This window comes from Heteronotia binoei, chromosome 6 (genome assembly GCF_032191835.1).
Source record: "Heteronotia binoei isolate CCM8104 ecotype False Entrance Well chromosome 6, APGP_CSIRO_Hbin_v1, whole genome shotgun sequence".
NCBI lineage: Eukaryota > Metazoa > Chordata > Lepidosauria > Squamata > Gekkonidae > Heteronotia > Heteronotia binoei.
Genome location: NC_083228.1, coordinates 30,530,154 through 30,553,593, shown reverse-complemented (window position 1 = coordinate 30,553,593; position 23,440 = coordinate 30,530,154). Strand labels below are relative to the sequence as shown.

Sequence of the window (23,440 nt, the reverse complement as noted above, 5' to 3'; positions counted from 1 at the left end):
TGAGATTTTACAAAATTGTTTTACTGGTATCCAGTATTTTATTGGTATCTTCACTTATTGCTTGTATCCAGTAAGAACAAATATCAGTGTGTTTGTACACAATCAATGCCATGATACTTAACCAAAGACTCAAGCTGACAGTTTACAAAATTACTGCTCAGATTCTGTAGGACCTGGATACACTTTGAGCACACATTATTGTTAAGTATGCAACATCTGTTGTATCGTAAGCTGTGCATAGTTAGAACATCAGTTTAAATACCAACGCTATCTATCTTCATCTAGTTCCTCACAACTGGCTTCCTGGCAATAGGACAGCAGCTACTGCAACATCTGGCTTCACATCACTTTTTCTCGTAGTAAAACCACTTGTCCACTGCGGTCGGCAGAAAAGGATGAAGAAAGAGAAACACTTTTAGTATCAACAATAGATCTGAAACATTTGTAAGGTATTGCAAGCCACCATGACAAATTGAAGTGACTTCACAGAAGCCAGTTATGCAAGGTCAAATTTCCTGTTAATCTACACCCCATAAGGGAGAGTAAGGAAACAGCCAGAGACTTGTGTCCCATGGAGACATAAAGTTGCAAAATAAAAGAATTGTCCTGGAACAGCTTCAGGGAAGCTTTGGCACACATCAAACACGTATCTGATATTACATGGATTAAAGTCTATGGGCAACACTTTTTTTTATGAACATGAACAGGGAAGAGGTAATAAAAGCAACCTGAAGAAACTGGGTCCTAGACCAAAGATGTAAAGCAGGGGTGCCCAAACTTGCTTAACATAAGAGCCACAAAGAATAAATGTCAGATGTTTGCGAGCCGCAAGGAGGAGAGGGAGGGAGGGAGGGAGGGAAGGAAGGAAGGAGGGAAGGAAGGAAGGAGGGAAGGAGGGAAGGAGGGAAGGAGGGAAGGAGGGAAGGAAGGAAGGAGGGAAGGAGGGAAGGAGGGAAGGAAGGAGGGAAGGAAGGAAGGAAGGAAGGAAGGAAGGAAGGAAGGAAGGAAGGAAGATGGAGGAGAATGGAAAGAAAGCAACTTTAAATGCATTCAAGCCGCCAGCTGGCTTGGCTTGAAGAAGTGATTTAAAGAGACAAATACCTTCTCCAAGCAGACTGACAGGTGGTGGGGGCTTCAAGAGCCACACAATGTGTGTGAAAGAGCCACATGTGGCTCCTGAGCCACAGTTGGGCCACCCCTGATGTAAAGTGTTTCAATTCTGGACCCTGTGTCTTAAATTTATAAAAAGGTAAACATTGAGTGGTTGGCAACTCCTGGTGTAAGTAATATAAACAAAGCATCTTACAAGTTCTGATGCAGAATGGTTATCATTAATTCCATAATTTCTAATAGACAACAGTCTCACACCATTCTCAGATAATCTGAATTAAGGAAGCTTACCATTAGCTGGTATTGGATTGGCAGGTCCACAGACTGGTACCTGAAATTGAGATCACATCGCATACAGAATTATTCTTCTAGAGTGGTAACTGTGTTATTCTCTCACAGAAAAAATAGCTCTGAAAGGTCATACAACCACCCATCATTAATCACTCATTAATATCTAGGTTAACTACAATTCCATAGAAACTTTACCTATCAGAATTCAACTATGCACAGCATTCAGTTAGCATCATATAGTGGTGCTAGCTGGAGAAAGAACCGACAGTCTTTCAACATTCATTGTGTAAATGCACATTTGAATACTTTATCCAAAAGAATGGTTGAATGACGCTTGTAACTAAATACTCTCATTTCAGGGGTTTTAAAAAAATTCACCATGTCAAGTACTGGTGAGAAAAGCTCTTCTATAATAAATTAATAACAAAATTATAGTACAGTATTTTTCCCTTGTGCTTACCAAATTTTGAAATGGGGTTTTGAACTACTGTCTTAATCAGTGTCCATGTGGCAGAAAAGGATTCTTGTTTTGATCTTCCCAGGTCACCCAAATTCTACTCAGCATCCACCATCTCAAGACTGAGTGATATCTGGGGTATATACGTTAAAGCCTACTGTTGTACCCATAAAGGCTACAACTTAATTTGCATTTTTAAAAATAACGATCAAAGCTAAGCCTTTCAGTCAGCAACTTTTCTGCACTGGAGTCGAATCACAGAATAGATACAACCCCTGCCAATTAGAATGGAAACACAACGTATCTGAATTAACCAGAGTTACTTACCGCATCGACAACAGCTTTAGCAGATACTTGATTGCAATGGAAAGGACTGTCCGATAAAGTTGCATTTGTGCTACAAGAGAAACCCAGTTGTAAAAAATAACCAGCCTTTCTAGAGAGAGCACTGTTGACATCAGAATCTTGAAAAAAGTACCCATAACATTTAGCAAGACATGATCAAATATTTGTTCTGAGCAATGGATGGATATACAGTAACAGTTGTATAATGTGCACACAACTGTTATTTCTACCCTTTTACAGCAGCTGTAGCAGAACAGTAACTTACCAGTTCATTTCTCCCGCATCTTTCTTTTTATATATTAGAGCTTTCCAGCATTCATGAGTGCTTTTGATGATGTCTATTGCAAAGTCCTACAATTTTAGAAAAGGAAAATAAAGTTCAGTGCCCCCTGTAAACAGTTATGATGCAGCAACGCCTTGGGTTAAGAATTTCTTCTGACATAAGAAAACCTTAAGATACATTTGGGCAAACAGAGGATTTTATACTGTCCCATTCCAGTTTATCCCCAAGTTTCCCAGCCTTCATCCTTGTTTTCTGTACATATGTGCTTCATCCTTATTGTCATACAAGACCCTCATACAGGATTCTGAGCTTGTACAGAAAGAGCTGCATCCCACACAGAGACACACACTATTTCAGGGACTGTATGTATAAATGCATATTTTATGCTTGTGATTCCTTATTCATTTTTTACTAATGCAGAACAGCAGAGGCTTAACCTCATGCAAACAAACACATACCTTGTCTTTATATTCTCCACTGAATGCAAATTTGTTCTCTGGCTTCCCATCAGGCACCTTGTATCTTCTAAACCAGTCCACTGTAGCTTCCAAGTATCCAGGTTTAAGCCTCCTGACATCATCAATATCTGACCGGGGAGGGGAGAGTTATGTGACATTAAGCACTCTACTAACAATAACAGTGACCCAAGTGGGCAGCCATGTTGGTTTGAAGCAATAGAACGAAGTCCAGTAGCACCTTTAAGACCAGCAAAGTTTTATTCAAAATGTAAGCTTTCGTGTGCGCGCACATTGACAAAGTATGCATGCGCACAAAAGCTTACATTCTGAATAAAACTTTGTTGGTCTTAAAGGTGCTACTGGCCTCCAACTTTGTTCTAATATCAATGACTGTAAACTAAAGGGTATGTGACTCACATTCGAATACATTCCCCACCAAAAATGTATGATTCCTAATAGCTTCTTTTTAAATACAGATTTACACCCTGCCTTTTTGAAGTTCATAGTGACCATTCGTACAGCAACTTGGAGGTGTTTAAGGGGACTAACAATTTTGTGGAACTTCTGAAGCACAAGTATTTAAAAAATAATTATGATGCCCCAAAAGCTACAAATCTAAAGTGGCAGTGTTATTTGGATTTCCTAGCAGATGCTGAGTTTGACAGTCCCGCTCAATCACCGTAAATTAGCCCATATAGTATTGATTCGAATTTAAAGCAACTAACTACACACTATCCATAGAAACATTTCATTATGTGCTGAAATCCAAGAAGCAAGTGCATCCAGCAAAGGCTAATTTTAAAATAGGCTGCTTCTTACCATGGCTTTTTTTGTAGCAGGAGCTCCTTTGCACATTAGGCCACACACCCCTGATGTAGCCAATCTTCCAAGAGCTTACAGGGCTCTTAGTACAGGGCCTACTGTAAGCTCCAGGAGGATTGGCTACATCAGGAGTGTGTGGCCTGATATGCAAAGCAGCTCCTGCTACAAAAAAAAGTTCTGCTTCTTACAAAGGTGGTGCTGTGTGAGCAAACAGTAACTTGGAAGTCCTGCCAATGTGTATGATTGGGGATGGGGATTCGGTACAGAGATTTCTATAGCTCTGACAATACCGAAAACCCCTTCTTTCTGATTGCCCTCGGTTTAGAAGAGTCTCAGGGCAATAATGGGCTCTGGGCTCCTATAATTCAATTACAACAACACTTGGTTCAAGTACTCTAAATCTAATATTTTAATGATGGGGATTCTACAGACTTTTATTATGTCTTCTTCAGTCTATGCAAGAAAAACTATATTCAATTCAAGAGCAGCGAGATTTCAGTTATCCCCTTCCAATAAGGTTAGAGCTCTGGCAACGGCAACAGCCTGCCGCACAGTCTACACGTTCTGGGAATATGCTGTTCTCATTAAACAAATATGACGTCAGCCTTGCTCTGCACAAAGTCCTCAACCTGCCACAGTGAGGATTTAAAGGGTTTTTTCAATAATGAGGAAAAAGCAAAACCCAAAGATGTAGATATCCCTTTCCTTGTTTCTGTGATACTCACTCTCGTAACTGGCAGCTTCAGGGTCTTCAACATTGATTGCAATGACCTTCCAGTCTGTCTCACCTTCATCGATCAGTGCCAGTGTACCAAGAATTTTCACTTGAATTACTTCTCCTCTGCTGCACACCTAGAGGAGGAACACTTACTCAAAACGTCAAGTTCCTAAGTCTAATAAGCCAGGGGTGGCCAGTGGTAGCTCTCCAGATGCTTTTTGCCTACAACTCCCATCAGCTCCAGCCATGCTGGCTGGGGCTGATGGGAGTTGTAGGCAAAAAACATCTGGAGAGCTACTGTTGGCCACCCCTGTAATCAGCTAAAGCTGAAAGGCATACAGCTCATTGTCTATGCAACGATGTTATTAGTTCTGCCAGAGCAAGTGTCCCCAGACTTTGAGTCTTTATGGCATCTTTGGAATACTGATAGAGAGTGGTGGGTGCCATCACAGAATGGCTATCATGGGAAGTGGAGTCGCACATACACAGAAGTACTGGTCATGCCAATTGTCAATGTCTATCCTGGTCGCAACAGAATGATACATGTCAATTATGTTTGCAGGCAATAATCAAAATTTGGCTGGATGGCTTATTAAATTAGGGGAAAAACAAAGAGGTCCAGATAGGGTTTTCAGTTTATCCTTGGTTTTAATACTAATTTTAGGTTTTCTGAGTTTTAAATTTTGTATTAGCATTTTATGTATATTTTAGATGGTATTATATACTATATTATACTGTCTTTTATTGGTTATGAACTGGACTTTTATAAATTGTTTGCTGGCCTATGACAATTATAAACTAATACACAGAAGGAGCCCAAGCACAGGGGACAAGAGGAGTAATTTTGAAAAATATAGTGGAAAAGAGGAATGAGAGAGAACATAAAACAAACACTGCACTAGGAAAGGTGTTGGTGGGTGCCACTACCTCTGCTGTAGTGTTTGTGGGTTTTAAAAAACAACTGTAATTGCTATTACATTATAGAAGCCTATTTGCCACCTATCTATTTCCATTTCAAATATTAGTTCTTCTAAACTCAGTTTCCTTTTTGTAAACGTGAATGTCTGCAGCCTTTCTTTGCAGTGATATAAAGGAAAAGGTGCAGGTAGCATTGCTTCCCATTGTCTGGAAAAGAGTGGGGAGGACAATGTTCAAGAAGACTGCAGGGATATTATTTGCAAGATGACATAGTGCTGTAGTGCATGTTTGAATAAAAAATAGAAGTGAGTCCCCACGGCAGCCGCAATGACCATGCACCAAAGAGCCAATGCAGAACATGCATGGAGCAAACATAGAGGGAAGTTAAACAAAAACCTCCCCAAGCAGAAGCTCTGTCACCAATGCAAATGCCTCTGCATTCACAGCAACAATAAAACCAATGTGAAGAATTCCCACTTGAGCAGCTGAAGAAAAGCTCTCCAACTCTTCATAGATTCCAGTCTGGCTTCCTACACAGACCAAGTTATCACCCACTAATATGCTCTCATGAGCTCAGATGTAATGTTTAAATCATAGTTTTTGGTTATTTGTTTCAGAATACTAGTATCACATCACCTCCACCCCCACTTTCGCACATGTTCTGTTCCTTCAGGAAGACCTCTCAGTTTGTGCAAAGCTACAGTTTGTCTGGTTCACAGATAAAGAGAAAATGCAGCTTGCTGAGAAAGGGAGGCAATCCAAACACATGACATGGAAGTAAAAGAGATTAGGAGGATCCCAGCCAATCAGGAGTCTCCATCTGAACCAGCTATGATTTTACCATCACATTTCATTATAATACCCTAAAAGCAAGTTTATAGCAACTAGGGATGGGCACAGACCCAAACATAAGCTTCTGGTTGGTGTGGGCGTTCAGCCCCCCCTACATAGGCATGCCACTTCTGGGCAGCGTCAGGCACTGCTCACGTCACTTCCATGTTATGTGGGTGTGTCAGAGGCAGTGCCTGACACCCAGAAGTTTTTTTTGTAACAAGAACTCCTTTGCATATTAGGCCATACACCCCTAGTGTAGCCAATCCTCCTGGAGTTTACAGGAGGCCCTGTATTAAGAGCCCTGTAAACTCTTGGAGGATTGGCTACATCAGGGGATGTGGCCTAATATGCAAAGGAGTTCCTGCTACAAAAAAAGCCCTGCCACCCCCACCCCGGAGGTGATGTGTACATGTCACTGAGGGACTCTGAACTGGTTCTGTTCAGGCAGGTTCAATGGTTCAATTTGGGGCTGCCCGATACTAAACTGGGCTTTCCCGCTCTGTACCCATCCCTGACAGCAACAACTATTTGAGGAGCCAAACTCAATGAAACATTCAGTGAAATGGAAGTTTCACTGATGCTGAGGATCATAGATTATCTTTCCCACAACCAGCACCTGCAGTTTAAGAACTCTGTTACCTTGCTTCCAATTTCACAAACATCAATTGGATCATTATCTCCACAGCAGCCAGTATTTTCATCTTTATGTCCAGGATCTTCCCATGTCTAAGGGAGGAGAAAGGCAGATCAAAGTCTTAAATACACAGATACGTCCCCGCCTTATAACTGACATTGAGCACCTTAAATAATTACAATTTTACATTATTAAAGAAGAAAGAAATTACACTGATATTTTCCCTTTGAAGCCTTCTAAGGCAGCCTTGAAAATTGGCTGCTGTAAATTAACAGCTATTCAGAATAGCTGGAAGCGACAATTTCTCTTGCTATAAACCAGGGGTGGCCAAGGGTAGCTCTCAAGATGTTTTTTGCCTACAACTCCCATAAGCCCCAGCCAGCATGGCCAATGGCTGGGGCTGATGAGAGTTGTAGGCAAAAAAACATCTGGAGAGCTACCGTTGGCCACCCCTGCTATAAACAAAGGAACAGAAGGACCTAGGCAATACTTATTTTAGACTAGTCATACCATGTCTTCAAATAAACAAAACACTTGGTTTTTCTGTATGTGACATTTGCACATGTGTAACAAACACAGACTTGCTCATAGGAAAGTAAGGTCAACATTCAGCTTTTCCTTCTACCAGCACAGGCTCTTCAGGTGCTCAACAGAGTTCAGAAGCCTCTCTAGAGAGTGGGTTACTCTGCAGCCACCGTGTCCCTTGAAGAACAAATTTCATGCTTGTTTACAACACACAGGGCACTTTCCCCTTTCTCCTGAGAGCATGCCAACTACTCAGCTGTGCAGTGAAAGCAAATTTCCCCTCATTAGCGTTAAAAGAGAGACAAAACTTGGTTTTGCTAACGTGATGCACTGAAACATAACACTTCCTAGAGGCAGCACAATATTCAATAGTTAATGCTCAACAACTAAAAAGAGAATAAGAACAGTATATTAAGATACCTGTGGAATAGCACCATAATTCCAGATATATCCCTTGTGAGGAAATACATTAGCAACGTAACGTAGCTTTCCTTTCTTCACATCTTGCTTAATTGGGTTTAAAGGATCTTTGGTCGCAATCTGAAACGGAATAATTCACTTAGTGTAGTACTCATGGAAGAATCTACAAGTAAATCCATTTTATCAGTCCAAGGATGAGGCTTTTTATACAGGTATGTAGTCAATCCTTTCCACATTCCACATTACAATAAAAGCTATGAAAATTCAGCCACTGAATTTGTTTCCTAAAGCACCCTCCATATTTTGTACTTAATTACTTTAGTACTCTATCAATATTGTTTTCCCATTATTAACAAACCGGTAGTGCAAACCAATGCATGCTTACACTGAAGAAAATCCCATTGTGTACTGGATTTATTCCCATGTTCATAGGTTTACAGCCCTAGAAAAACTGCTGGCTTCAGAACTTCAACTTGTCTAGAATATTTGTATTCTGCCTTTTCTCTAAAGAGCCCAGGGCAGCATACATGGCTTTCCCTTGTCTACTAGGACAGACTGAAAGAAAGACCGGCTAGTCCATAACCCCTCTTTCTCATGGCAGAGTAAGACTTAAAATCTGATATCTTGATCTAGAATGAATACTACTTTAGCCAACAAACAGATTTTGGCTATTTCCACAGAGGTTTTTCCCTACATGGAAAGCACAGAAACTCTGGATTAAAGGGAAATGTCCAGAGGACTTCTGTGATTATTCCCAAGCATGATTTCTGGTGCTCCCAGGGATTCCCCTTGCAATCCAGAGGGAAAAATTCCCCCCTTGTTTAAAAGGGAGTCTTCAGAGTGGCCACGGGGGCATGTTCTATATGGACACTCCCTCCATTGCCCCTGCAAGAAGGGCGAGTCAGAGCTAAGCTCCACTTTCAGAATGCTGTAAGGCAGCTTTCTCTCCCCCAGCCTTTAAACAGCTTCCCCTTACTGGCTGAGCCACATTGTAATACCACAGTGGGTAGGGAGATCCCAAGGGTCCAGTGGAGGGTCGATGCACAACTGCCAACTCACCTGCACTTTATATAAGCACAGTGGGAGAAGAGCATCAGGATCAGGGAAGAAGATATTTATATCCCACCCTCCACTCCGAATCTCAGAGCAGCTCACAATCTCCTTTATCTTTCTCCCCCGCAACAGACACTCTATGAGGTGGGTGGGGCTAAGAGAGCTCTCCCAGAAGTTGCCCTTTCAAGGACAAGCTCTGCCACAGCTATGGCTGACCCAAGGCCATTCCAGCAGGTGCAAGTGGAAGAGTGGGGAACCAAACCCGGTTCCCCCAGATAAGAGTCCGTACACTTAACCACTACACCAATCTAGAGTGGGTGCTGTCACCCCATTCCTGCATGGTTTGCTGTTCTTGCCCTGTCAGGGGTGTGAAAATATACCCCTGTGCAGAAGCAGCTTTGAACAGCAGAACTCAATTCTCCATCAAGCTGAAGAATAAGAGAAAGCCAAGGCACAAAGTAGTTTCATCAAGAAATTACCTCCATCTTAGCATTAGTCCATCGAGGTACTTCCACAACCATGTTGAATAAATTCTGAAAAAGGACACGCCAGGAAGAAATACACCATCACTATAAGCTAGACTTGTACTCATAATTACACAATGATCCTAAAAAAATAATAATTTTCATTTTGCATAGCAGAACTGATAGTTTGGTAATTAACTGGGCATAGGAAAGCAGTTAGTACATGTAATTCTTTTAAGAATAAAAGATGGATTTCTTTAAAAAAATTGTGATTATTTGAGCATTGGGGGTGTAGGTGGATGAGTTCCTTTAAGTTCCTTCCAATTCCAGTTTATCCTGTTGACAGAAGCAGAGACAGTGAATAGGAGTGTGCTTCTACTGTCCCCCCACCCCCCACTGTATAAATGCAGACTATGGGCTACCTTGCTATTTGCCTTCTTAAGCTGGCCAAGAGCCACAGTTTGGCTACTCCCGAAAGCCCCCTAAGAACTCATGCACAAAAAGGTGACAGAGTAACTAGTCCTAACAGAGGTAACAGTAATTGAGATTATGCATACAGCACAGTGAAGGGCAATTCAGAACTTATTTATTTCATTTATACTCTGCCTTCCTCCTCAAGGGGACTCACAGTGGGTTACATGGTTCTCTTCTGCTTTATCCTCACAACAACCCTGATGAGGTAGGTTAGGTTAATATTGTGTGACTGCCCCAAGACCACCCAATTAATTACTAACCATCTAACACAGTGTACTCGTTCCATAGCTCACAAAGAGCCAGATTTGCAATTACTATCATCCAAGAGAGATGCATGACTATGGTAAGTCCTGTGTGCCATCCAAGCACACACACAATAATATAAGATATAGCTGAGTGTCACTGCTTCAGATACTGGATATTGGATTCATACCCCACCCTACACTCTGAATCTCAGAGTGGTTTACAATTTCCTTTACCTTCTCCCTCCCCCCCCCCCCCCCACACACAACAGACACCCTGTGAGGTGGGTGGGGCTGAGAGAGCTTTCCCAGAAGCTGCCTTTTCAAGGACAACTCAGAGAGAGCTATGGCTAACCCAAGGCCATTCCAGCAGCTGTAAGTAGAGGAGTGGGGAATCAAACCCGGTTCTCCCAGATTAGAGTCCGCACACTTAACCACTACACCAAACTGGCTGTTTAACCATTATACTACACTGGCTCTACTTTTGCTGTCATGATTTCAGAAATGTAAGGAGTTTTTTTAAAGCTAGGCCTCAGATAGAACTTCTGAGCTACACAAAGAGACTCAATAACATAGTGCAGCCCTTCAGTTCCACCCCAACCAAGATCCAGATAGTCTATCAGAGACTCAGACACATATGTCAGCAACATGGATCCAGAGAACAGGAAAATTAGGTGTGAAGTAGCTTTAGCATGATAAATAGCATAACTTTGGGGGGCGGGGAGAGGAAGAAACTCTTTCTCCCTTCAGCAGGGAAAAAAGATTAAGACGGCATCCATAAGATTATACAGGCATGAGTCAAAATGAGATTCTAAACCCCCTTGGGCACCTTTAGTTCCTGGAGCAACATAAACCGCAAATTGCATTCCCCAGTTGGTTGGTAAAATGTTAGGTCTCAAGGAGTTTGGCTTATCTGTTATACACACATCTTACGTTTAATTATAGGTAATTATGTTTAATCTACATGATGAGCTTTTTATCAGCATACGGATGCAGTGAATTTTGCAGGGAAGGAAAGCCAAGAATGCACAATGCAATAGTCTTAACTCAGGCTATTTTAGGGAGGCAAAGGGAACTTCCAGATTAGAATATGCAAGTTAAAAGAGTTCCTACATACAAGAAGCAGATTAGCTTTACTGTGTGTTCCAGGCAATTGCTAAATTCTAAAATATGGAAAGTTTCAGTAAAACAACAAAGACTTAAAGAACATGAAGAAAAAGAGCAAAATACTGATAAATTTAACAAACTCTAAGGTACTTTTATAATCTTCTCAAGATCTTAAAAATAACAGGATTAGGGTGTAAGAGCCATCAAAGATAATAGTTAATACTGCAACCTTTTCCCCTAAACTGCACTCCCTAACAATGCTGCTACTGAGCTTGTGCAGAACACTGGAAGCTGACCTGGAGAGCCATCCCTGCAATAAAAAGAAAGAAAAGTGAAATCTAGCATTGTGGTGCATCGTTTCATCCCTAGAACAATAAATTTTTGCTTTTGGCCGTTAACTTTTGGACTCCCGTCTCAAAGAGATAATCAAGCTGCATGTCTCCCCCAAACAGGCAGGATTCTTCTTAGACACAGAGGCAGGTCTACTGCCCCAAATTGACCCTTGGGTTTCATTCCCACAGCTCACAAAATCTAGCATCCAGTGAAGTAAATTCGTGCCCCCGGGGCTGGCAAGAGCAGTAAACTCCTGTTCCCAGGACAGGCATGCTCTGGCTAATCCTTTTGCCACTGCTCACAGCTACCAGATGATGCCTGTAAGGCCATTTTATTTCTTTCAAAGTTAGCTTGAGGATAGTCATTCTAACTGTGATGAAGCATTCTAAATACCTGATATGCACCACCTATTGCTCATGATCTCTACTGTCTCAGCTTTATAGAACAACTCTGTCCCTTGCCCTTTACCCACACACCATCTGAGGTTGTTATCGCCTGATTCTTTGTTACCAAGGTCGATCTCTGTGCTGGGCCTTGAAATGCTATTTACCTAACCCGTGTATGAAATTATCTCTTTCCAGCAGAAGAGGTACTTGTAACATACACACATGTTTAATATAACCAAATACTAGATTTCAAAATGAACAAAAATGGGTTTAAATAGGATTAATTAGGAAGTTGCTGGATTTACAGAGGTATGCTTCAAAAAGTCCAGGCCTTAAGGGTCTAACTTAAAACTTCACAAGGAATATGCTGCTGCCACCACCAAACCACATCTTTCCAGTAAAAGAAATGCACAAGGCAAGTTAGGGTTTCTCACTTCTGCTCCGACATATTGATAACTGCTTCCAGAACTGAATGCAATAATCACTTTTTAAAATTACATATTCCAGGAAGATGTCCATTTAAAGAACACCTTTCTGTCATTGCATTCAAGTTGGCTCACAGTTCACGTAGTTGCATCCATATATTTAAAACAGATTTATAGAAGGTGAAGAGGGAGAATCTGGAGACAGTATTTATGTCATGAACCACCTCTCCGGCACCCCCCTTAGTTTGCTCTTACTCTCAGGGTCACCCTTGGAATTTAACACCTACAAACTGGGGAGGGGTCATGGAAGGGGTTTCTTAACTGTTTCCCAGTTCCCGCTATACTCAGCCTCTACTGGCTAGCTCAGCCAGGGAGCTACTCCAGGAAACATTGGCTGGTTTAATACCCAGCCCTCTTGGTAGTCTGCCACCACTCCTTTTACAGAAAAACCCCAAGAGGGAGAAAAGGAGAACTCCCACCTGGTTCTACTTGCAGAGAGAGTCAGCAGCCCTGCCCTAAAGCCAACACAGGATGCTTCCCCCACCCAGAAGACTGGTTGGACAGATTAGATAGCTGAGGTCAAGGTCATCAGATCCCTGGAGAGCTCTAATGGGCAACACACAGGACCAGCACCAGTAACAAAGTAAAGCTTTTTGTTGTTTTAACAAAAAGCAGTCCTAAGGATAAAATAAACATTAAGGCGGTGCAAAATTAAAATAAAAACATAATATAAACACTAACTAGACATTCTCAGACAGGCAGGACATTACCATGTGGACACGTACCATCTTGGCATTCCGGCTAGCAATATTCCAGCAACCTACAAAGGAAAGAATGGCCAGAGAGAGCGGCAAGGCTTCCTCTCACCTCTGCACTTAGCCCATGGGCTGGTGCAGAGTTATAGCAATCCCGCCTTTCATTGAAATTCTGGACTGACCAATGAGAGACAGGGACTAATCAAGATGACAAAGCAGATCTTGAAGATCTTGACAGTTCACCTAGGCCCTCAGCTGTCAAAGCCAATTAAGCCAGACGTGTTTTCCCACCTTCCACATTGACCCTAATTAGTGTAACCTAACAGGTGAAGGGAGCCAAAGCTTCTTGTTTACACAGCCCAGTTCTTAAAGGAGACTCTCCCCGCCTGTCAAAAGTGCACACCTACAAGGCTATGAGCCTGATTTAGGGTTAGGGATCATGACAAAGGCCTAGGCCAGAAGGCCTTTTCATGACAATTTAAGAGTAGCAAGGTTCCACATGAACTGCTAGACAAAAAATGACAAGCTGCCCAGAAGAATGAATGTGCACCTGTGATCATACAAATTTGCAATAAATAAAAATAATCAAAGTGGAAGAGGAGTTGGTCAGAAGCTCAATGCTTTTCAATAAAGTGTACAATTCAGCATTTTAAAAAAGCCCTAGGGAGTGATGAATAACCGTTCGAAAACCCTGAATGCAGGCTGGACTTTTCATATCCATCTTCCTGTGCAATTATCAATAGGAAGCCATGGCAGAAACAGCTTGCCTAGACACTCTAAGATTAAGAGCCAGAATCTCAGTTTTCTCTCTGCATTCCATCCAGCCCTGACTTCCAATGAGATACGCTACTCCTGTTCTCTCTATGTTTGCCCTTATAGTTAGGATACCAAATCCAGCTACTTTTCTAACCATTTTCCTCCAGGCTTCCTCTTAAACCATATACTCAACCTTCTACACCAGAATGCACGTTCTCTTCACATAGATTTATTTTGCGACTAGTCTATAACTGAGCCAACAGCAGTCACAGACAAGGAAAAAATGGCACCAAAGCCCTTCTTGCACCATTTACAATTCAGAATCCAGCCTTATGCTCCTGTACACAAATACACAAATACTTGCTCTGCCATGAAAGGGTTTTAATAATCTGCTCTATTTGGGTAGCCCTAATGTTACAGAAAGGTCAAAGGAGCTTCCTACAAGAAAGCTTTGGCTAAAGGTCAAGAGCAAAATGCAGAAGACTGGGGAGTGAATCCTCAGTTCCCAGAGTAATGAGGCACCACCAACCCCTCTAATGCTAACCCCCATCTGAGAGACCGAGGGACCAAGTCTCCAGCTGTACCAGGTGTTTATCAACCGGTAAGCTCAGCAAGGTAGACACTTGCAAGTTGAGTTCCACAAACAAGTTGAGTTCCTAGTTGAGAGGAACAGTGGCTCAGTGGTAGAGCATCTGCTTAGTAAGCAGAAGGTCCCAGGTTCAATCCCCAGCATCTCCAATTAAAAAGAGTCCAGGTAAATAGGCGTGAAAAGCCTCAGCTTGAGACCCTGGTGAGCCGAAGCCAGTCTGAGAAGACGATACTGACTTTGATGGACTGAGGGACTGATTCAGTAGACGGCAGCTTCATATGTTCAATTACCTGGTAGTCATAGTCAAAATAGGTCATGGTTCTGGGTTTAGACTGAAGCCCCAAATAACAACACGGAGTATAATTGATAAGGTTTATTTAAAAGAAACGTGCAACAGCATACAAATATAAAGCAGTGCAAAGCAAGAAAGAATAAAAATAAATAACTATTCTAGAATACTTATTCAGGCTTTAGTCCTCTGACCCAGATGCTACCAGGTCAGATGGAAGGTACACGGTTCAAAAAGAACAAGTCCCAAATCCAAGAAGCAGATATTCTGTCTTAACAAGGCCCAACTTAGTCAAGAGATTGGCCAGAAGGAGAGAGAGCCTGAAGGAACAAACTAGAACAAACGGTCTTTCTTTATTGCCAAACTACTTGCAGCTGGCCCGATCCTGTTCAGCCAATTAGGTGTGTTGCTAAGATACATGACCACGTACCTCCACAGCTGGCATGTACTCACAATCAAGCAACTCACCCATGCCCAGGTTTCTTGTGCTAATGAGATGGAATGTGAGTGCAAAACTCCCTCTGGGTCTCTGGCCTTGAGGCTCCCAGGCCCCTGATCTCACTTGCACCTGTGTGCCTGGCTCCATCTCATCCCTTATTTCCCTAGCAACTGCAAGTCAGCATGACAATAACTTCCCAGAGAGGAGCACTGAGAAACTTGACTAGGCCCAAAAGCATGAAGCCAAGTCTGAGAGGCCAAGAAACAGCCAACATTTGAAAGGTTACGAAAGAACAGAAAGATGCAGAGGAAACAAGCCGTAAGAACTGGACATGAAACACCCAGTTTCTCCATCTTCCATCCAATAGATCTAGCAACGCAAGAAAGTCAGACTGTTGCACATTTCCTCCCATTGAAATGCAGGGTGAGCTAGGAACTGCTTGTTCAGCGAAGGGAGCAAAAGGTAGAGCTGTGGCTGAAGAAGTCACCAACAGGTAGAAGCCCAGCAGTAAATGATTCATTTATCATACTATGCTCAGGCAATTCATTTTTGTCACCTCTAGTTTAAGCAGCATCACTTAAGAGACAGGGAGTTGATTTAACTGCTAGGCAGTTATAATCACTATGAACACAAAGAGCAACAGCATTCAGCCTTTAGAGGTAAACCAAAACAAACTAGTATCTAATAACAAAATCCCCTGTATGCACTCTGCAAGAGAAACCAAAACCCTGCTCTACATGTAATAATGGAATTATTACCTTGTGAACATCTGCATACATTGGAATATCATGCAATGGAGAGATGTATTCTCCTTTATCATCCTCTGAAAAACAAATGAACAAATATGATTAAGAGCAATTCTTCAGTTCTACTTATGCAATGCAACAGTAATAAATAGGACCCAAGTACCATGGCTAGAAAGCAGAGACACTTTGAAATGGCAATGCACTATTTGACCAGTATATCAGAGAATCCCTGTACCAATGAAACTACTGCAATGATTATATGTCTTATGAAATACAAACCTTTTGTAGTCAGTTTTTTCAAAAACATTTCTACCCCACCCTTCCCATCTTACATGGTATCCCTAGTCAGTATATAATGTAGAATCAGTACTACTGTAAAAATTAAGACCACCCCCTTAAGGACATCTGTTCTAGCCTCCATCTGTAACCAGGCTTATTCCTATCAGAGATCAGATTCAGCTTAAGTGTCCCTTGATACACATGTAAAGACATACAGGCCTCAGAGCCATTTATTCCAGTACCCTCTCCCATAACCACCATTATTTTCAGACAAACCAGCTCCAGTTCCTGCAGCTATGATGCACACTGACAAAGGCTAGATTTTCCCTGTGTTTCATTGTCCCTTCACTGACTGAGCAGCCCTGATAATCTATTTTCTTCTTCCTTGAAGAAACTTTGGATTTCCCACCCTGTATCAGTGAGATATAGTGGCTGTTTGCTCAGCCCAGGAACCTGATGGAAGGGATAGGGATGCCCTTTACAGAAAAGCCCTGAAAATGGCACTCGTGACACTTTAAAATTCAAAAATAACAAACTTTTATGTAACATTGAGGGGAAATAGCAGTTAAAATCAGGGGCTGAAATTACTGAGGTAAAACTAGTACGAGCACAGACTTTTGAGGTTATATATCAGGCTAATGAGAGGTTCTTAAATTATTAACAGTTATTTAGATCTTTATATTGAGTGATATTTGTTCCAGTGTTTCCCCAAACATTCTAATGCACTTTATTTGTATAACTGTTGACTCCATTGGTGCCCAGAAGGCTAGTACCATCTTCCCAGTAACCAACCCTCTTCTCTTAGGGACACCAGTACTCTTCTTGAGTTTCTGACTGACTTTTTGGTCAGTTTGGAGTAGTGGTTAAGTGTGCGGACTCTTATCTGGGAGAACCGGGTTTGATTCCCCACTCCTCCACTTGCACCTGCTGGAATGGCCATGGGTAAGCTATAGCTATTGCAGGAGTTGTTGAAAGGGCAGCTGCTGTGAGAACCCTCTCAGCCCCACCCACCTCACATGGTGTCTGTTGTGGGGGGAGAAGATTGTAAGTCGCTCTGAGTCTCTGATTCAGAGAGAAGGACGGGGTATAAATCTGCAGTCTTCTTTTTAAGATCTCTACAGGTCCTAATCACACCAGACCAGGGAATTCTGTATACCTCAAAGATAACTCTTCTTGTTTGACCATGCAAAACCACTCTCACATGGCACAAACAGGTGAAATGGGACATCAGCTGCACCTGACAGAAACATCCTTTATATCTGGTATCTCTAGCAACTGTCTGTCCATTTGGGATGGATCAGTGGCTTGATTCACTATAAAGCCATTTGGAATATTTAACTCTGATTCTGTAGCCAAGTAAAACACTGACTTACAATGCTCAGAACCATCTTTTTGATTTCTCAAAGTTGTTGTGAATAACAGTCTTTCATCTTTGCTCATAAGAAAAATATCCTTGTGTAAATTTGTTTTGCTCCTCCTTTCACTTAGTGTTTACTGGAACATGCAGTTCTTTGGCTTGTCTCAAAAAGAAAGTGAAAGTTAGTCTTCCTAGCACAATGTTTTGGAAAGCCAATTCAAAATCTTTGCGTTTAAAATAGCAACAAATAAAATATTTGGCACAGTGTAGAAGCGAGGGAGGAAGGGAGTTGACACAATGTCAGGATATGTTATCAGATGGAATTGCTTTGCTTTTTGAAAATGATACTTTGATCATGATGCATTTCATAGTATACTGAATATTCAAGTGACTTGTTTGTACCCTCTGCATTTTATCAAATAAAAACAGTTCCCATTTCTTATTTGGTAAAAGGCATTATATTTTTAAATTGTGAAGTTCACTCATTATATGTCATTTCCAAGAATAATTTTCCCATCAGAAGAAACTCCATATCCACTCCATCAGTTGTAAACAGGAGTCCAACAATAAAAGTTCCAAAACTGCAAGTGTCACTGGTTAGCATTAGGCCCATCTCAGCAGAATGCATAGCCTAGATCTCACAGGACGTTATCCTACCCAGTTCAAATCTGTCACTTTCCCTGCAGAAAGAGGTTGGGGATTGTTTCCTTTTGCTTAACTTAATGCAGGATCCATTGGACAAACAACAGCAAATCAAGAAAGATGATGATGATTAATAAAAAATTATAATAGAATCTTCTCCAGGATGAGGTCACAGAAGGAAAATACAGAATTATTAACCCTTTGTAATGCTAAAAGACAAATTCCCATGAGCATAAGATGGCCATCCTGCAAAACATCTTGCATGTCACAGATACTCAGACGCTACCTATCGAAGAACCAAGACATTCCATAAGGAAACTTTTATGGTTCACGACACTCACATTTAGAGTGATGGAGAAAGCCAAAGCTAACTATGAAGAGCTACCAGTTGTCTCTCTCTAAATTAGGTCAGTGGGCAACAATGCAGCAAATGAATTTCAGCCCGGATACGCGGTGTAAGGCAATGTAAAATGGAACAAAAACTCTTTAACTACAAACATATGGTGATGGAGTCTGACCTGATTGAGACTGAGAGACTGGGGCGTTGTGGCTTGATGAAAATGTCAACTCAGTGCGTGGCACCTCTCAATAAGACACAAGGAGAACACACAAGTATGTGCACATATGAGGAGGAACTGCCTCCACATTCTGAAGAGAGCTGTTTGCTATGTTCCTTTTACTCCAGTCCACTTGTCCAAGTGAGTTTATAAGAATGACTTCCAAGAATAATTACTCAAGGAAAGAAAACCCAGGATTCACTTTCAATGTGAAAGCAAAAACAATTCAATGTCCCCTTCTTTCTCAAAAATCCAAAGGGGATACTGATTTGCAGGGCAGAGGTGCAAGTAACAAATTCGCCTCACTGAGCCAAGAGGGGAAAGAGAAATTGTGAAAGGCTGCCAGAAGCAGTCCTTCATCCAAGCAGTCCAGTTTACAAACCAGCTCATTTCTTCTGATCAGACAAGAACAGTTAAGGGAACTTTGGCCAATATGCTTTCTTTACTACACAAAGTCACTTTTACCTGCACAGTGAAAACTGATACTGTTTGGGGTGGGGCATCTCCACTGAGGAAAGAAAATCGCCTTAAAGGATTATACTGTAGAAGGCTTTAGTTTTACAGCCACCTTCATCATTTGTATCTGGCAATCTGGCAGCTCAGTCAGACTTTAAACTCAGCTTTGTTTGTCCTGTGGGGGGAGGGCAGAATGGCAGCCACTCCCCAGGCACTCACTTGCCAAGTCCTGTCACATCAAGCAAGATATGGAATTTCCTCAAACCCATTCCACCACCTAGGGGTCTCTACCACCCACCACAACCCCATCCCTTCCCCAAGGGCAGCTGCTATCCCACTTCTTAAAGACGCTACAGAACCAGACATAACTCTTGTGTGACATAACACTCAAAGATACAACCAAGGTTACATAACATGGTTTTGTGACCCTTCAGCTCTTTTCTTTAGCCATCCCAGGGGGAAGTGTGCGTGGGCAGAACATTTCACCTACACTGCAATTTGTCAAGGGCAATAATGGTCCTTGTCAATTAGGGAATATGAAATATGATTAGGGAATAATAAAATATAAACAAGGGCAATTAGGGAATATGAAATAGAAATAAATGCGTTTATATATGTAGCCCCAAAGGTTCAATATGCCAGCCCACACCACGCAGACTTCAGGACAGTCTTCATTCCCGTTCTCACTAGAAAAGAAGCTGTGTTAGCTTGCGACAGCAAAAATGAGAGCCTGGTAATATCATCAAGGCTAACAAGGTTTTGCCAGCATAAATAAGGCCATGAGACTGAGCTTACTTTTCCAGATGCACAAAGCCCACATGCATGCGGCACAAAGCTCTGGATATATGTGTATCTGCAGCAGCATGACGTATGTCTACATCCATCTGACAAAGTGAGTTCTTACTCACAAACACTTATGCTGAAATCAATTGTGTTAGTCTTTATGGTACCGCTGGACCCATTTAATATTTCTTGCCAGGTATCCCAGAGGAGAACATCTACCTTGCTCTATAGCCTGACATCCTTCAGCGATTCTGGCCATCAGCTCTTTCCCTATCCTCCCCTCTCCCTCTAGTTCCCCCAATAGGCACTATGTGGCATCTTGTTTTTTTAAGCAGCTCCACAGAATAATTACATTTTTAAAGATGCAGGGATCAACTGAAGCTTGTGCTGGAAGCAGGGGTCGTTTTGTAGAAAAACAGGTGGTGGAGCTCATCCAGGAATTGTTATGCAGCTGCACTTACTATTCAATGGACAAGGTGGGTTGGAGAAAGGGGAACCCTCAGAAAGGTTCAGGAGCTGTGCTCCTGCTGAATCCGAGGCCTGGCTGGAAGCTACATATTCCAACATGCAGCCAACTCTCTGATGGCATCACGGGGCGTGGCATGTTTATCTGAGCATGGGAAGCCACTCTGTGCACATGCTCAGAAGAACTATCCTTAGCACCAAATTATTTTAAATTGTTTTAATCTAATTTTTTAATGTAAATGCTTTTATTGCTATTCTGCTATGTACCATGAGCCGCCCTGAGTCTGCTCCGGCGGGGAGGGTGGGATAGAAATCCAACATCAACAGTATTACTCGTCAAGTTTTTAAAAAATGTACTCTATAATCTCAGCGAAGATGACTGGGGAAGGCAACGGCAAACCACCCCGTAAAAAAGTCTGCCAGGAAAATGTCATGATGGGAGGTCACACCATAAGTCGGTGCTTGCTTAACAACTTGGTGCTTGCACCTTTTATCCTTTTATAATCTCAGCAAAGCCATCCTAGGAATTTCTCTGAACTAAATGCAATATTAATAAGCAGCATCCATAAATAATTCCAGAGGGCTAGCTGTATTAATTTGTTGCAGGAATCTACCAGCACCTTAAGGCAAACAATATGTTGTCCCAGAATGAGCTTTCTTAGACAAGAGACCGCTTCTTCATATTGCAGTCGTCTTCCTCAGCCAGCTCTCGTCCACTGGGCTAAAATTCTGTCAGCCTCCGAGGTGCCTTTTTTACACTTTACAGAACGCTACTGCAATTCATACACACAATTATCTTGCTGCAGCCCATTAAACATCCTGAATCTAAGAAAGCAAGCTTCAAATTTTAAAAAGGTAAAGCAAGTCAGCATTTCTTTACTAGTTGACTACACCTTCCCCCTCCCTACTGCAGAGGACGAGGGAGCCGAGGCAGCATGGCAGAGGCGGGATTCCTAGCGCCCTGCTCCCGGGCACGCCTCTCAGCCGCCCCTCTAGGCAGGCATCCCCCCAAAGGGGCATTTCTTAGAAGGCTCCCGAGCCCAGCTTCGGCGTGAAGCGAGGACTGGGAGCCCCGCTGAACCTGCCTGCGGGCGGCTCTGCCCCAGGAGAAGCAGCCACTCCCCGCGCTTTCCCTTCCACGCCGCAGCAGACACCCCAGCGACGCTTCCCCGCGGGGACTCACTGAAGAAGAGCCTGTACTCCAGACTATTCGGGCAGCCACGTTCCTCCGAGCCGTAGCTGGCCATGATGCCGGCGCCGAGAGAAGTTGAGAATGAAAAGAGGCCAGGCGCTTCCCGGCGGCGCCCGTTTATTGGACGGCCGCCCTCCCGCCTGTCGCCACGCTGCGCAGGCGCACACTCTCGGACTCCGTCATCCCCAGCTCCCCGGCGGCTTCGCTGGCTGGGCAGCACTGCGCAGACTCCTTGGCGAGCCAGCTTTGCTAGAAAAGGGAAGGGTAGACAGCTTGGTCTGAAGCAGCAGAGTAAAGTTCGGGTCTAGTGGCACCTTTAAGATGATCAAAGTTTTATTCAAGGTGTAAAGTTTTCGTGTGCACGCACACTACCTCACATACATTGAAATGGGGGTTCCCACTCCATACATGCAGAGTTTCTTCTGGTGTTGCGGTTAATATTTGCCTTTCCGAAGGACAGCTAATTAGGCTAATATTTGTTTCGTTTTACTGTTTTAATTGCGTACTTAATTTATGTCTGTCTTGATGTACGTACACTGCCCTGAGCTCTTTGGAGGAAGAACAGGGTAATAAAAAAGTGGGTACTCCAAATATGAACGTAACAAAATCGCCCTATAATTCTGCCCAGCTTTCGTCTCTCCTCCTTCCTTAACTGCAATGGGAAGATAATGAAACCCGACAATTGATTTTGCCTTTTCTAGTGTCGGAGCCCAGTTGTGCCCAGCAATTAACTCCCCCCCACTCCAAATCCTATAAGAAGATCTGGATTGGAAAGAGGCTGAGCACGAACTATTGGGGGGCGGGGCGGTGAAGTGAATAAAGGGCCGGGCTTTTGCCGTCTCACTAATAAAAGTCCTGGATTCTCCTTGTGTTTCGTCGGCAGCTGTAAATGTTGCAGCCCCTCTTTAGCAAAAACTTCACAAACAAGCCGGAAATGTGGTCTGCAGACAAAACTCCCTGTCCCCTAGGTTCCCCTGTTCTTCTTGACCCGGCGTGAGTCTTCTCCCGGCCCGGAGGCTGGTCCCTGCTGTTCTTCATCCCTGGGGAGGCTTCTGTGCTTTGCCGGCCTTTGCTGCAGATGCAGGGGTGAGTGGCGTGCTGGAAGGGGGCCCGTAAGCCCTGCTGAATGAGAGCAGAAGCAGCTCTGTAACTAGTGCTGAATCACTAGATGTGTATATTTGAGATGCACTTTCCCTGACCAGTTTCACACTAGGCCTTTAATCCTAGTTTAGCCCTGTCTCCAAACTGACATTCTACACTAGAATCATAGAAACCAACTCTTATGATTCTATGATTTTAGTGTAGAATGTCAGCTTGGGGGCAGGGCTAAACCAGAATTAAAGATTCCAGCTGCTGGCCGTGGTCAAAGACATACTTACTGCCCCTGAACATGGAGGTTTTATTTAGTTATCATTCATGTCTAATAGCCTTTTGTAGACCTGGTCTTTAGTAATTTGTCTAAGAAGTGACTGTCACCCAGAGAGCCTCCATCCAGTGACCCAACAGCCTAGTACATTTCTCCATGTCTGCAAGCGAATAAATTATGTAAAATAAGCAAAAAATATCTCTACCTACTTGGCATAATGTACATAGGATATTCAGCCATTCAGAAGAACTGCTATCCCGGAGCCTAAAGGACTGGTTTAAGGCCAGACTTCTGGCTCTGAAAATCAAGCACAAGTGCTTCATTTAATACTGTTTTACATTCCTGCAATTCTTTCTTGCCTTTAAAGGATCATTTTTGCACATTCATGGCGTATAATCTGTCACACTGTGGCTTGCACACACAACACACCTACAGAACTGAACACACCCTGGGCTTTTTCAGAGATGGCC

At 42.7% G+C, this 23,440-nt stretch overlaps 1 protein-coding gene across 1 annotated transcript; it reads right to left on the bottom strand.

Moving 5' to 3' along the window:
* On the bottom strand, positions 1-21,786 carry PPA1 (inorganic pyrophosphatase 1). The gene is made up of 11 exons (XM_060241195.1): positions 21,596-21,786; positions 15,886-15,950; positions 9,348-9,401; positions 7,816-7,935; positions 6,876-6,962; positions 4,492-4,618; positions 2,945-3,072; positions 2,469-2,554; positions 2,186-2,255; positions 1,402-1,441; positions 1-376 (listed from the first exon to the last, which is right to left on the bottom strand). The coding sequence occupies exons 1-11, from the start codon at positions 21,657-21,659 to the stop codon at positions 345-347; spliced, it is 873 nt and encodes a 290-aa protein (XP_060097178.1). The 5' UTR covers positions 21,660-21,786; the 3' UTR covers positions 1-344.
* Between the last annotated feature and the right edge of the window lie 1,654 nt (positions 21,787-23,440).

Excerpts from the sequence above, each read along its gene's own strand:
- PPA1 (XM_060241195.1), bottom strand. The coding sequence starts at position 21,659 with ATGGCCAGCTACGGCTCGGAGGAACGTGGCTGCCCGAATAGTCTGGAG. Across the intron at positions 15,951-21,595 it reads GGAGTACAGGCTCTTCTTCA|AGGATGATAAAGGAGAATAC; the intron begins GTGAGTCCCCGC and ends TTTGTTTTTCAG. Across the intron at positions 377-1,401 it reads CAATCCAATACCAGCTAATG|TGGACAAGTGGTTTTACTAC; the intron begins GTAAGCTTCCTT and ends TGCCGACCGCAG.